Source organism: Xenia sp. Carnegie-2017, unplaced genomic scaffold, assembly GCF_021976095.1.
Source record: "Xenia sp. Carnegie-2017 unplaced genomic scaffold, XeniaSp_v1 HiC_scaffold_4, whole genome shotgun sequence".
NCBI lineage: Eukaryota > Metazoa > Cnidaria > Anthozoa > Malacalcyonacea > Xeniidae > Xenia > Xenia sp. Carnegie-2017.
The window spans coordinates 3,447,334-3,462,739 of NW_025813504.1; the positions used below are offsets into that span (position 1 = coordinate 3,447,334).

The 15,406-nt window shown below is 33.6% G+C and overlaps 1 protein-coding gene across 1 annotated transcript in view; it reads left to right on the forward strand.

Moving 5' to 3' along the window:
* LOC124455917 overlaps positions 1-14,446 on the forward strand; it is an 80,510-nt gene extending 66,064 nt beyond the window's left edge. The window contains exons 7-8 of the mRNA XM_047006526.1: positions 1,208-1,462; positions 12,971-14,446. Of these exons, the coding sequence (XP_046862482.1) occupies positions 1,208-1,462; positions 12,971-13,251 (536 nt within the window). The 3' untranslated portion in view covers positions 13,252-14,446. The remainder of the gene's footprint in view (positions 1-1,207; positions 1,463-12,970) is intronic.
* The last annotated feature ends 960 nt before the right edge of the window (positions 14,447-15,406 follow it).

Sequence of the window (15,406 nt, forward strand, 5' to 3'; positions counted from 1 at the left end):
TTCCAAATTTCTTTGATTCAAATGGTTTCCCCTCTTCATTTTTTTGACAATACTGTTTGCCTTTTCCTTGACGACGTCTTTTCCCACAAGCTATCCATTATCACCGTGCCCATGAAGCTCGTCTATTTCTGTCTTCCCTACACAGGCTCAAACTCTCTCCAAATACGCAACCAACTTAACCGCCTCTGCAACGTTGTCTTACCTCACGTTAACATTGCATTTGTTTTTCGTCCTTCTACACACATCTCCTCTTTCTTTTCCTTTCAAGTATATTATTTCAAGTTCCTGAAATATGGTGTTGCTTATCTCTTTAAGTGTCGACGCTGCAACGCACCGTATGTTGGTCAAACCACACGCCATCTTCAAACCAGAAGTTCAGAGCACCTGGAAATTTCGCCCCTGACAGGAAAACAGTGATCATGCCATACCAAATCCAGCATCCTATCTCACATCAACATATCAGGTCACACAGCTTCCTTTGACGACTTCACTAATATCTCATCCTCACCTTACACTCTTGACTTAATGATCCATGAAAGCTCCTGATCTCGAATCTAACAACTGCACTCAATGTTCTAGGCAGTTCCATCCCACTCAAACTTTTTTAAATATCCCACTGTGTTTTGCGTCCATTTTACACTCCATATCAATATCTTCACTCATACTTTTCATAATATTTTTATAAACATAAATATCATGTTCTTCACACCTAACTGTAATTTAACACTCATAACTGCATTTCTATTATGTAAATATAAACGCACAATTAATCATTTTAATTACCTGTCTGATGATATCTTGTGTAAAGACAAACGTTACAAATAATAAATAATTTCTTTAAAAAAATGGATTTATTTCGAATTTTATGTTGGGCAATCATCAGTGTTGGCTGATAGTTTATAGCTACGTAGTGTATGCAGTTTAAATGATACAAAAAATTACGAATAAATTTTTTCTGTAGCAAAACGCACTTGATAAAACTTCCATGGTAGATCACAAAAATTTGGTGCTAGCATTTTGACACATTACTACTGAAACACTATGATATTGTTATCTATAGTTGTACTAAAATCAACATGACACACCTTTGATGTATTTTAATAAGTCTTATGCTATGTATATCTATATAGTTGATGTAGGATGTCGAACATTTTCTTCCAAACTAAACAATGCTATTAACTTGCTTTTAAATGTGCGTTTTTTGCAGAAGTTAACAAAATTCTGCTAGAGATTGTCGAAGAAATTCCTGATAAATGGAACAATTTGGCAATATTTCTGAATGTTAAAATTGCGAAAATAAAAGAAATTGAATTAAATCATCGTAACGTGATCTGGCAAGGGTTTGAAATGCTAAAGTTTTGGTATGAATCACGAGAAAATAAGCAGTTGTGGTACAAAGAACTTGCCGCTGCTCTTCGCGAGTTCGAGAAAAATAATTTGGCTGAAGACGTTCTTCATAAAGGTAAAAATGTTCCTAAATATTGTCAAACTGAAATTAAAAGGTCATTTGTCCATTTTTTATAATCGTCATTTTCATGTAAATCTCAGAAGCCAACAATGGATTGGTTATATTGATATATAATTTCTCAGTTCTCATTAGTTAATTAAGAGCAGTGCAATTTATTGTAAATACCAGTGGAAAAAAGAAAGAAACACGGTTCATGAAAAAGGAAATACAGTGCAAATTTTTTAAAAAAATTTGCTCCTGATTGGTCTACTAAGAAATGATCTAAGAGCCATTCAAAATAAAACATTTTAAAGGCGTGAAAGTTAAATTAAAATAAGCAAAGCAAATGCAATGGTTGGCGCAAGTTTAAGCAAATTATCTTTAGTGAACGAGCTTATAATTAACCGTTTGCAAGACGTGTTTGGAAAAAAATATGAACACTGCCAAAAGTAGTTACCTTGTTCTAGCTGCATGTGTGAAAGCCGTGATTAATAGCGTAAGTAGAACGTTAATTGGGGGGTTGGGGGGTGCATATTTATATATTCCATTGTGCCCTATTGATTTCTTTTGAAAGTGATTTGAATTTCATCTTATGAAAAATAACATCCAATTTAATTGTAATATACGAGCTAGCCAGAATTTATTGATGTATATTAAGCCCTTAATAACTGAGCTCGAGGTCTTTACGGAGAAATATCGGACCGAGGTCTTTTTGCACCAACCAAGCCGGTAGTAAAGTAAAGATCGTGAAATGTTTATTATATACGGCATTATTTGACATGAAACAAAGCTTGCTTTCTTTCTCGTTCCTACTGTTTTGTAAGGGTTTGCTTTCACTTTTCTAGTTTTTGTCGGTAAGAATAAATCATTTTTATTTTGTATCGTCTGCATATAATTAAACTCTTTTCCGAGGTTTTTCCTTTTACCCAGCAAGCAAAATCACGTTGTCTCAACGTTGTACCAACGTTCTTCGAGCTTCTACTCAGCGTCGGAGACCAACGTTGAGTGAACATTTTTTTGTGAACTCGTAGGAACGTGGTGGCAACGTTAGGATAAACGTTGGGATGTAACGTATTTTCAATCTAAGCCCAACGTTTATAAAACGTTTATACATCGTGTACCTGATCTATATCAGACGTTCATTTAACATATAATTAATGATGCATTATTTGTCAAATCATAAAACAGCCTTTCCAATGTTACGAATTAAAATTTTAAATTTCCATGTAATCAACTTGACTCAAAAATCACTTGATCCTGAACATATTTATGTAGGTACGACTTTAAACAAGCTTGGCGATGTGTACCATCGTACTACAAAATATGACAAATTAAAAGAATTTCACGAAAAAGCGTTGGAAATTCAACAAAAACCACTAGGTCCTGAACATGTTGATGTAGCTATGACTTTAAACATTCTTGGTAATGTGTATTATGATACCAACAAATATGCCAAAGCCAAAGAGTGTTATGAAAAAGCTTTGGAAATTCGAAAAATATCACTTGGTCCTGAACATGTTGATGTAGCTACGACTTTAAACAATCTTGGTAATGTGTACCATCATACTAAAGAATATGCCCAAGCCAAAGAGTGTTATGAAAAAGCGTTAGAAATTCGAAAAATATCACTTGGTCCTGAGCATGTTGATGTAGCTTCGACTTTACACAATCTTGGTAATGTGTACTACCATACTAAAGAATATGTCCAAGCCAAAGAGTGTTATGAAAAAGCGTTGGTAATTCGAAAAATATCACTTAATCCTGAACATGTTGATGTAGCTACGACTTTAAACAATCTTGGTAATGTGTATTATGAGACCAACAAATATGCCAAGGTAAAAGATTGTTATGAAAAAGCGTTGGAAATTCGACAAAAATCACTTAATCCTGAACATGTTGATGTAGCTACGACCTTAAACAATCTTGGTGATGTGCATTATAAGACTAACAAATATGCCAAAGCCAAAGAGTGTTATGAAAAAGCGTTGGAAATTCGACAAAAATCACTTGCTCCTGAGCATGTTGATGTAGCTACGACCTTAAACAATCTTGGTGATGTGCATTATAAGACTAACAAATATGCCAAAGCCAAAGAGTGTTATGAAAAAGCGTTGGAAATTCGACAAAAATCACTTGGTCCTGAGCATGTTGATGTAGCTACGACTTTAAACAGTCTTGGTAATGTGTATTATAATATCAACAAATATGCCAAAGCCAAAGAATGTTATGAGAAAGCTTTGAAAATTCGACAAAAACTCCTTGGTTCTGAAGATGTTGATGTATCTACGATATTAAACAATCTTGGTAATGTGTATTATAAGACAAACAAACATACCAAAGCCGAAAAAAGGTATGAAAAAGCGTTAAAAATTCAAGAAAAATCACTAGGTCAGGAACATGTTGATGTAGCTACCACTTTAAACAGTCTTGGTAATGTGTATTATGATACCAACAAATATTCCAAAGCCAAAGAGTGTTATAAAAAAGCGTTGGAAATTAGACAAAAGTCACTTGGTCCTGAACATGTTGGTGTAGCTTCGACTTTAAACTATCTTGGTAATGTGTATTATAAGACCAGCAAATATGCCAAAGCTAAAGAGTGTTATGAAAAAGCGTTGAAAATGCGACAAAAATCACTTGGTCCTGAGCATGTTGATGTAGCTATGACTTTACACGAGCTTGGCAATGTGTACGATAGTACTAAAGAATATGACAAAGCCAAAGAGTGTTATGAAAACGCGTTGAAAATTCGACAAAAATCACTCGGTCTTGAACATGTTGATGTAGCTTCGACTTTAAACAATCTTGGTAATATGTATTATGAGAACAACGAATATGCCAAAGCCAAAGAGTGTTATGAAAAAGCGCTAGAAATTCGACAAAAAACAATTTGTCCTGAACATGTTGATGTAGCTACGACCTTAAACAATCTTGGTGATGTGCATTATAAGACTAACAAATATGCCAAAGCCAAAGAGTGTTATGAAAAAGCGTTGGAAATTCGACAAAAATCACTTGGTCCTGAACATGTTGATGTAGCTTCGACTTTAGACAATCTTGGTAATGTGTATTATGATACCAACCTAAATGCCAAAGCCAAAGAGTGTTATGAAAAAGCTTTGAAAATTCGAAAAATATCACTTGGTCCTGAACATGTTGATGTAGCTACGACTTTAAACAATCTTGGTAATGTGTACCATCATACTAAAGAATATGCCAAAGCCAAAGAGTGTTATGAAAAAGCGTTAGAAATTCGAAAAATATCACTTGGTCCTGAGCATGTTGATGTAGCTTCGACTTTACACAATCTTGGTAATGTGTACTACCATACTAAAGAATATGTCCAAGCCAAAGAGTGTTATGAAAAAGCGTTGGTAATTCGAAAAATATCACTTAATCCTGAACATGTTGATGTAGCTACGACTTTAAACAATCTTGGTAATGTGTATTATGAGACCAACAAATATGCCAAGGCAAAAGATTGTTATGACAAAGCGTTGGAAATTCGACAAAAATCACTTAATCCTGAACATGTTGATGTAGCTACGACTTTAAACTGTCTTGGTAATATGTATTATGAGAACAAAGAATATGCCAAAGCCAAAGAGTGTTATGAAAAAGCGCTAGAAATTCGACAAAAATCAATTTGTCCTGAACATGTTGATGTAGCTACGACCTTAAACAATCTTGGTGATGTGCATTATAAGACTAACAAATATGCCAAAGCCAAAGAGTGTTATGAAAAAGCGTTGGAAATTCGACAAAAATCACTTGGTCTTGAGCATGTTGATGTAGCTACGACTTTAAACAGTCTTGGTAATGTGTATTATAATATCAACAAATATGCCAAAGCCAAAGAATGTTATGAAAAGCTTTGAAAATTCGACAAAACTCCTTGGTTCTGAACATGTTGATGTAGCTACGATATTAAACAATCTTGGTAATGTGTATTATAAGATAAACAAACATACCAAAGCCGAAAAAGGTATGAAAAAGCGTTAAAATTCAAGAAAAATCACTAGGTCAGGAACATGTTGATGTAGCTACCACTTTAAACAGTCTTGGTAATGTGTATTATGATACCAACAAATATTCCAAAGCCAAAGAGTGTTATAAAAAAGCGTTGGAAATTAGACAAAAGTCACTTGGTCCTGAACATGTTGGTGTAGCTTCGACTTTAAACTATCTTGGTAATGTGTATTATAAGACCAGCAAATATGCCAAAGCTAAAGAGTGTTATGAAAAAGCGTTGAAAATGCGACAAAAATCACTTGGTCCTGAGCATGTTGATGTAGCTATGACTTTACACGAGCTTGGCAATGTGTACGATAGTACTAAAGAATATGACAAAGCCAAAGAGTGTTATGAAAACGCGTTGGAAATTCGACAAAAATCACTTGGTCTTGAACATGTTGATGTAGCTTCGACTTTAAACAATCTTGGTAATATGTATTATGAGAACAACGAATATGCCAAAGCCAAAGAGTGTTATGAAAAAGCGCTAGAAATTCGACAAAAATCAATTTGTCCTGAACATGTTGATGTAGCTACGACCTTAAACAATCTTGGTGATGTGCATTATAAGACTAACAAATATGCCAAAGCCAAAGAGTGTTATGAAAAAGCGTTGGAAATTCGACAAAAATCACTTGGTCCTGAGCATGTTGATGTAGCTACGACTTTAAACAATCTTGGATGTGCATTATAAGACTAACAAATATGCCAAAGCCAAAGAGTGTTATGAAAAAGCGTTGGAAATTCGACAAAAATCACTTGGTCCTGAGCATGTTGATGTAGCTACGACTTTAAACAGTCTTGGTAATGTGTATTATAATATCAACAAATATGCCAAAGCCAAAGAATGTTATGAGAAAGCTTTGAAAATTCGACAAAAACTCCTTGGTTCTGAAGATGTTGATGTATCTACGATATTAAACAATCTTGGTAATGTGTATTATAAGACAAACAAACATACCAAAGCCGAAAAAAGGTATGAAAAAGCGTTAAAAATTCAAGAAAAATCACTAGGTCAGGAACATGTTGATGTAGCTACCACTTTAAACTATCTTGGTAATGTGTATTACAAGACCAACAAACATTTCAAAGCCAAAGAGTGTTATGAAAAAGCGTTGGAAATTCAACAAAAATCACTAGATCCTGAACATGTTGATGTTGGTACGACTTTTAACAATCTTGGTAATGTGTCTTATTGTACTAATGAATATGACAAAGCAAAAGAATTTCACGAAAAAGCGTTGAAAATTCAACAAAAATCACTGGATCCTGAACATGTTGATGTTGCTACGACTTTTAACAATCTTGGTAATGTGTATTATCGTACTGAAGAATATGACAAAGCAAAAGAATTTTACGAAAAAGCGTTGGAAATACAACAAAAATCACTAGGTCCTGAACATGTTGATGTATCTACGACTTTAAACAATCTTGGTAATGTGTATCATTCTACTAAAGAAATTGACAAAGCAAAAGAATTTTATGAAAAAGCGCAGGCAATTAAAAAAAAATCAGTTGCTTCGGATCAACTTGCTGTTACTAAATCTTCGAGCCGTTTTGGTATGTTATTGTTTATTTTTGTATGTTTTAAATGTAACTTTCAAGGTTTTTAAAATTTCAGATAAAATTTTTTAAGTCTTTTGTGTTTAAAAATCATGAATTCTTCTTGAATTATATTTGGCTAGATTTGAAAAAAAAAACATATCTAGGAATGTTTATAAAATTAGTTAAAGCTGTTTCTGTTGAAATTGGTATTTATTTGGAGTAATGATCTTATTTTAAGCCGTTTAACCATCCTGAGCATTTATCTAGTTAGCTTCTCTTATATACAGTCCATTTGATAGAGTTATTTTAAAATGAATAAAAAAGGTTTCTTCTTAAAGTTCGATGCAAATTTAGAACAATGTAATGCACTTCAATATATATTTAGGAGCAAGAATATTTTAAATCTCTTTTAACATATACATAAAACTAAATTATAAACATACCTGGGATGCTAAGTATAATTTTCCTAATATTCTTGCAACCTCCCGTTTGCAGGCCTTATTTAATGCTATTAGGTTTTTGCAATGCTTTGCAAAATTAGTGGCTTTTATAAAATAGAGAGAATGCCATGGATGATCACTTTTTTATTAAGTTAATTCTAAATACAGGTTGCTAACAAATCAGGTTGCTGCATGATAATTCCTACTTAGTCAAATGGTATTAAAAAATGATAAAAGAAACAGCAAATATTTTGCAAGGGGCTTATATCTTGTTCCGAAAATATTTTATTGTTTAAGTTACTGTAGCACTATAGTATACCAAGTCAACTGTAGTAAATATCTAAAAAGTATAAGTTTTCCTTTAATATTTGTGCTTTACACCCCATCAATTGCAATAAGTATAATTTATACTCATTGGCGTGTTTAACACTGCAGGGGCATATATTTCTCAATGTAGTATGATGCGAATATGTTTAGTTGTGGGGTAAAATTATCAATACGAAGAGTTAAGAGACTCTACAGAGAACAGACAGGAGTAAAGGCCTGTCATTTTGAGAGATAAGGAGTTTTTCTAGATACAGAGTCCATAATGACACATTCTTTATACAAAAAATAATGATTGTTTACATGATAAAAGCTATTGAGTCAAATCTTAAAGCATGTGCGCCTTACCTTCTTTATGTTAAAATATTGTTTATTAACTCACAAGCATTATTAAAAATGCAAAAATTAACAAAAATATAAAAACTCAAGAGAAATATTTCGGTGCATAATTTTTACCCTAAAATCATAAAAAACAGAGATGACAACATTGACGTCTGAAGCAATTTATTTTACCAAATTTCCCATCTATGTACTAGGTTGCCCTTTATGTTTTATATGCGTGAAATGTGTAAAGGTTTTTGATGTTAATTTGAAAACTGAGCGAGACCTACCTTAAGTCATAGGTTAATTTTAATTCTTTCTTGTCATGAGTCAGAAACGAAACGGCCATGGGCCAACTTCGAAAATTGTGACTTTTTTATGCATCCATCAAGAACCAAAAAATTTTAACCATCGTGTTGCTGTAGTACTACTTATCAACTTGACGTTGTATGTCAATTGTTTAACTTGCACATAAAGGAGAAAAATAGATTATTTTATCTTGAGTATATGATCCGATCAGAGAAAGGTGAAATCAATGTTATGTTTTTACGTCTTCAACGCAAAGAGAGTCTTTCTCTCAACCATTTTTTTAGCATCGGGGAGAAAAGTCTTTCACTACACTTGATAAACAATGGCGCACAACAAAGCTTGATAAAGTTGCTCACTCGGATGACAAGTTTTTTGCGTTATGCATATCAAAAGTAGTGCTAACTAAAAATTAACGTCATTTGCTCTTGGCACTTCGGTGTATATTGACTTTTTTACTTCTAAATGGAGTAAACTTCCATGTATAATAAGGAGAAATGACGTTGGGGTCCGCGTTAAACTCTGAGGATAATTTACGACCTTTACGTTAACAATTAGTCTTTCGCTGAAAATTTTTGCTCGTAACAGTTCTTGTTTTGTATTCATACCGGCGCCCTGCAATTTCCTTTACGATTGTTGAATCGGTTTTGCAATATCCAAATGCTGACAAGAGAACAGAACAGGCAATTACGCAAGAGAGAGGGAAAAAAAATGATCAAAATATTTAAATTTTTACTTTTGGCGACATGTAATTCAGTATACATGTGATTATTTGGTACCATGCAGATGAATGTCAAAGCTACATTTCCTTTCAATTTGAGTTTATTACTCGAAATTTACTTCAAATACTACCAGAATAGTAGTGATTCAACGTTGCCTTTTTTGTTTTTATAAGATAACAAATGAATATTGTATGAATTATTATTATCAGTGTTGCTACAACCTAACTAGAGTGAATTGTCATTTCAATTTTAAACTATAAGTTTGATAGATGGTATCTGAGATGTCGTGTTGGCTTTGTTATATTATTGCATTTTTTGAGCTATGAGTGAATTGTTTTAATATTTGAGCTTTGCTGTTTATTAAATTTTTCAAATGTTTTTGGGCTGTCTTACCCAAAATTCACAGCTGTTTGCAGCCCACATGACATCTTTGTTGTAGTTGTGAAACATCTTAATAGTTGAGCATTGTGCTAGAACTGTTTTAGTGTACTGTACATGCAGTATGACAAGGCTCCAAATCTATATTCGTATTGCAAGTAATGTAGCAGACAAGAAGGCTAGTGAACAGAAATATAGACGACTATAAGAGTCTCAAAGTTATAACTTTACAGAGTAGATCAAGATCACACGGCTGACTTAGCATTTTTATTAGCAAACCAAAGTAGAAAAATAAACTTGGAACATGGTATTGAGGATTTATGGTTCAGGCAAGCCGAGGAAAAATGCCATTTTTTGTTTGTTCGGTGAAATAATAGTCTAATAACAGTGAAAAATTACTCGATCAGGTAACTGGGCCAACTTTTTTTAGCTTTTATCACAAATAAAACGTACACCCGTGTATGTATAACTGTATAGACAACTCTTAAATGTTATTTATTTGTTAAATATAAACTACCTATGTTGTGAAATTCAGCTGTTTCTTCAGTGGACGCAAACTGATGTCATTTCAAGATGACATTTGCGATATGGCCTATGGTCTAGAAGCAATAAGATAAAAAGCATACACATTCAACAGTATTTTACGCAAATGATAGCTTAAGATGCACAGGACTTAATGTAAGTCTTGTTTGATTTTTAAACTCAAACTTTTCATCAGCTATGTCATTAGCTATAGATAGAAACATAATATTCTGAAGTTTGCATTGATTTTTTATGATAAACGTATTGTAATAGGCATGTTATCACAAAATTTAATATGTTCTTCAATAAAAATTAGTGAAGATCAACAAAAAATTTTTGTTTGAAATACTCATACTGACCTAGTGAGTTTTAACTTGTTTCTATGGTGAGGAATATGTTTTTCTTGGTTTTTGCACCAGTTGAAAATCAAGCTTATGATTGTTATGACTCATTTGTCACCATATAAGTGACAGGCTGACAGCACCATAACTAGTTTATGTTTGTGTTGTTTAAGTTCGAGTTCTGGCGTCAGGGTTACTAAATTTTAGCATATCAATACTTTTCGAACATCCTATATTACTTTACGTTTTGGAAAAGTTGGTTTTATTTCAAATATCGCTTTTGCCAATTCTCTCACCAGTCTGTTTTCTTTGAAAGATCTCACATGTTACAATTATTACAGTTAATGATGATTTGGCCGTACTAAATGCACTGTGGCCGAGACCTTTAATAGATGGGCAATGAAGTTGACGGCCTGTTCTGTCATCGTATGGAAAAAGTTAATTAGTCTTTCTACAAAGATTTTTCCATATAACACTCGTGCTTTCATGCTAAGATTCAGCATTCTTGTTTTCTTATATCATGCTAATAATTTTTTAAAATACAACATCGTTATGTGCAGTACATTTACACACCAGAAATTGTAGTAAGTAGACATTACGCTCAATGTAGTATAATTAGAATATGGTTAGTTGTGGTGTAAAATTGACAATACGAAGAATAAAGAGAGTCTACAAAGGACTTACCCGAGTTACAGACTTTTTTTGAAAAAGCTAAGGAATTTATTTCGCTGCAAAGTCCATAATGACACATTCTTCATGCAAAAATTAATTATTGTTTACATCATCATTGTTATAGTGAGAGACTTGCCAGGCGGGAAACGGATTCGTGTTAAGAAGACAATTGCCTTACATAAAATTTGAAATCAAGCCATTTTTTAAAGGAATCATATATTATTTGTAACGTTTCAGATAGGTAATTAAAATGATCAAGTGCGCGTTTTATATTTACAAATTTGAAGTGTAGTTATGAGACGTTGTCGAGGAGGAGGCCAACTGTGTTGTCAAAAAGTTGAGAGGGGAAACCATTTGACTCAAAGAGTTTTCGAACCATCTCTAGTTGATTGTGGAAGTTTTCGTATCTTGAGCAGATGTTGAAAGTAAGTTCGAGACGAGTCAAATTATTTTTAAACTCGCTACTATAGCAGTTTACCGGAAAAACCGTGTTAGGATTAATATATTATATATTCTCTGATGATGGCTTTGCAATAAAGTCGAAACACGCTGCCTTCTCTGAAACCGAGCAAAATAACATTCTCCTCTTGTAGACATTAGTATCACATGTTCTGACGGAAAATACATAACATCCGTTTACCAGAAACCACATTCACTGAACTCTTTACCCACTTCCATAGCTTCATCCCCCTCACTTATAAATGCTACCTTATCTCAACCATTATTCTCCGTACTTTTAACATCTCCTCAAGCTACAACAACTTCCACAATCAACTAGAGATAGTTCGAAAACTCTTTCCCTCAAATGGTTTCCCCTCTCAATTTTTTTTACAACAGTGTTCGTCTTTTCCTCGACGACGCCTTTTCCCCACAACCATCTATTACCACCGTGCCCAAGAAGCTCGTCTCTTTCTGCTTTCCCTAAACAGTATCACACTCTGCAAATACGCACCAAACTTAACGGCTCGGCAACGCTGCCCTCCCACACGTTAACATCAGATTTGTTTTCCGTCATTCTACACACATTTCCTTCTTCTTTCCTTTCAAGGATAAGATTGCCAGATTTTTGAAATCTGGTGTAGTTTATCTCTTTAAGTGTCGACGCTGCAACGCGTCGTATGTTCGTCAAACCACACGCCATCTTTAAACCAGAATCTCAGAGAACCTGGGAATTTTGCCCCTGAAAGAAAAACAGTAATTGTGCCCTACCAAATCTAGCATCCCACCTTATATCAACAGATCCGGTCAAACAGCTTCCTTTGATGACTTCACTATCATCTCATCTTCACCTTACACTCCTGACTTAATGATTCATGAAAGCCTCCTGTTCTCAAATCTTACACCTACACTGAATGTCCAAGGCAGTTCCATCCCACTCGAACTTTTTTAAATATCCCACTACGTTTTCCATCATTTCACGCTACATATCACCTCACTGTGATCAAACACTTATAACTACACTTCTAATATGTAAAAAAATAAACGCACACTTGATCATTTTAGTTACCAGTCTGATGATGTCTTGTGTAAAGACGATATGCTACAAATAATAAATAAATTTGTTTTAAAAAATGGCTTTATTTCGAATTTTGAGTTGGGCAATCATCAGTGTTGGCTGATAATTTATAGCTACGTACCGTATGCGATTTAAATGATGCAAAAAATTACGAATCGAATGAACTGTAGCAAAACGCACTTTGAAAAAACTTCCAATGTAGATCACACAAAGTTGGTGCTAGCATTTTGACACATTACTACTAAAAGCACTATTATATTGTTATCAAAAGTTATACTGAAATCAAGACTGCACATCTTTCATGTATTTTAAAAAGTCTCATGCTATGTATATTTATATAGTTGATGTAGGATGTCCAACATTTCCTTCCAAAGGAGAAATGCTATTAACTTGCTTTTAAATGTGCGGGGTTTTTTTTCCAGGAATCAAGCAAATTCTGCTAATGTTTGCCCAAGAAATTCCTGATAAATGGAAGTATTTGGCTGTATTTCTGAATATCAAAGATGCGAAAATAAAAGAAATTGAACTAAATAATCGTGACGTGAGCTGGCAAGGGTTTGAAATGTTAAAGTTTTGGTTTGAATCACGAGAAAATAAGCAGTTGTGGTACAAAGAGCTTGCCGCTGCTTTTTGCAATATCGAGAAAAATAATTTGGCTGAAGACGTTCTTCTTAAAGGTGCAAATGTGGCTAAAAATTGTTAAACTGAAATTCAAAGGTCATTTGTCCATTTTTTATAATCGTCATTTTCATGTAAAACTCAGAAGCTAACATTGGATTGGTTTTATTGATTTACGCTTTTATACATGAAAAAAATTCTCAGTTCTCATTGGTTAAATTCTCAGTGTAAATACCAGTAGAAAAAAAAAGAAACACGGTGCAGTAAAAAGGAATTACAGTGCAATTTTTTTAAAAGTAAATTTGCTCCTGATTGGTTAATCAAACAAAGAAGTGATCTAAGAGCCAAACAATATGGAACATTTCAAAGGCGTGAAAGTTAAATTAAAGTAAACAAAGCAAATGCAATGGCTGGCGCAAGCTTAAGTAAATTTCTTTGGTCAATGAGCTTACAATTCGCACTGGACCAAAAATGAACACTGCCAAAAAGTAGTTACCTTGTTCTAGCTGCGTGTTTGAAAGCTATGGTGTTATGAAAACTAATATCCAATGGAATTGTATTATACGTGCCAGCCAGAATTGAGAAAGTTTTTCATATATATTAAGCCCTTAATAACTGACCTCGAGGTCTTTATGGACTGACCAAGTTCTTTTTGCACCAACCGAGTCCGTAGTAAAGTACAGATCATGAAAGCGACGTTATTAATATATTTATTACATATGGCATTATTTGACTTGAAACAAAGCTTGCTTTGTTTCTCGTCCTGCTGTTTGGTAAGGGTTGGCTTTCATCTTTCTATTTTTTGTCAGTAAAAAGAAATCATTTTTAGTTTTTTATTGTCTGCATAATTAAACTCTTTTCCGAGAGTTTTTCCTTTTACTCACATTCGTAAATAGTGTTTGTTACAATTCTTTTCGTTTTTCTGTTTTTTTCAAGAACTTTGTTTACATTTTACATTTGACTATAAAATTACGCATTTTGGACTGTGTAATATTCTTTATTTTTTTTGATACGTCTCTGACTCTGTCAGTCAGACTACTACTTATGTACACGACTATGGGTTTCTTATACAGATAGGAATTAGCATAAATGTATATTAATCATGTTTTATATCAATATATTATAACCCTCCTTTTTAAAACTAGTATCCTTGTACTTTTCAGTCTGATTTTTCTATTAATTACTTTCTAGTATAAATAAACGATTAACTAACTATTCCCTATGTAATGTAACTAATGTTCTGATTTTATAAATGTCTATATTAAAGGTTAAACATAGTCTTTTCATTGTATTGGCTTACTTACGATACATCCTGATCTTGTCTTCATTGGTGATAAAGTCGTTCCAACTAAACAAATCGATTGCTCATCTTTTACTCTTGCTTCTTTAAGTTGGGTTTGTTCTTTTGTGTCTGCTTCATTTTTCTTTGATTGCAAACGAAGGGGAGGCTGCAAATCTTGATCATTAGTTTTCCTCAGATGTCTTCTATTTCGTCGATATTCTTCACCCTCAGATGTTTTCACAATATAACTTCTTGGCGTGTCCGCTTTGATTATGACAACGGCTGGTTTTCACTTCCCTTCTCTTTCAACATAAATATTTTCACCTTCTCTCAAGTTTTCGAGGGATTTCGATGATCTGTCGTAATATTCTTTCTGTTGTTTTTGCTTCTTTTCCAATTTTATTTGAATGATCTCATGATTCACTGTTTTTGGAATAAGTCGTTCAGTGAAGGATGGCCTATTTGATCGAAGTGTTCTTCCCATGCTTAATTGTGCTGGTGATCCAATGTCATCAATTGGTGTCATTCTTTGCTCTAATATGGCTAAATTTAAATCGCGATTATCTCTTCGAGCTTTCGTTAGAGTGGACTTTGCCATTTGTAACGTTTTCTCCGCTAAACCGTTCGATTGTGGATAACCTGAGCTGGACGTTACGTGTTCGAACTCCCACGTTTTGGCAAATTCAACAAACTCTCTTGAAGAGTATTGTAAGACCATTGTCGGATTTAACGTTTTCTGGAATTCCATGTCGTGCGAAGATTGTTTTCATTTTATCTATTTTTGCAGGACTCTTCGTGTTGGTAGTTTTAAATATCTCCCAGACTCCACTGTAATAGTCCAAAACCAGAAGGTAATCATCATTACTCCAATAGAACATGTCTGTTGCCACAATCTGCCATGGATATTTAGTTATTGTATGTGGTAACATAGGTTTTTTGATTGCTGCATCTATATTCA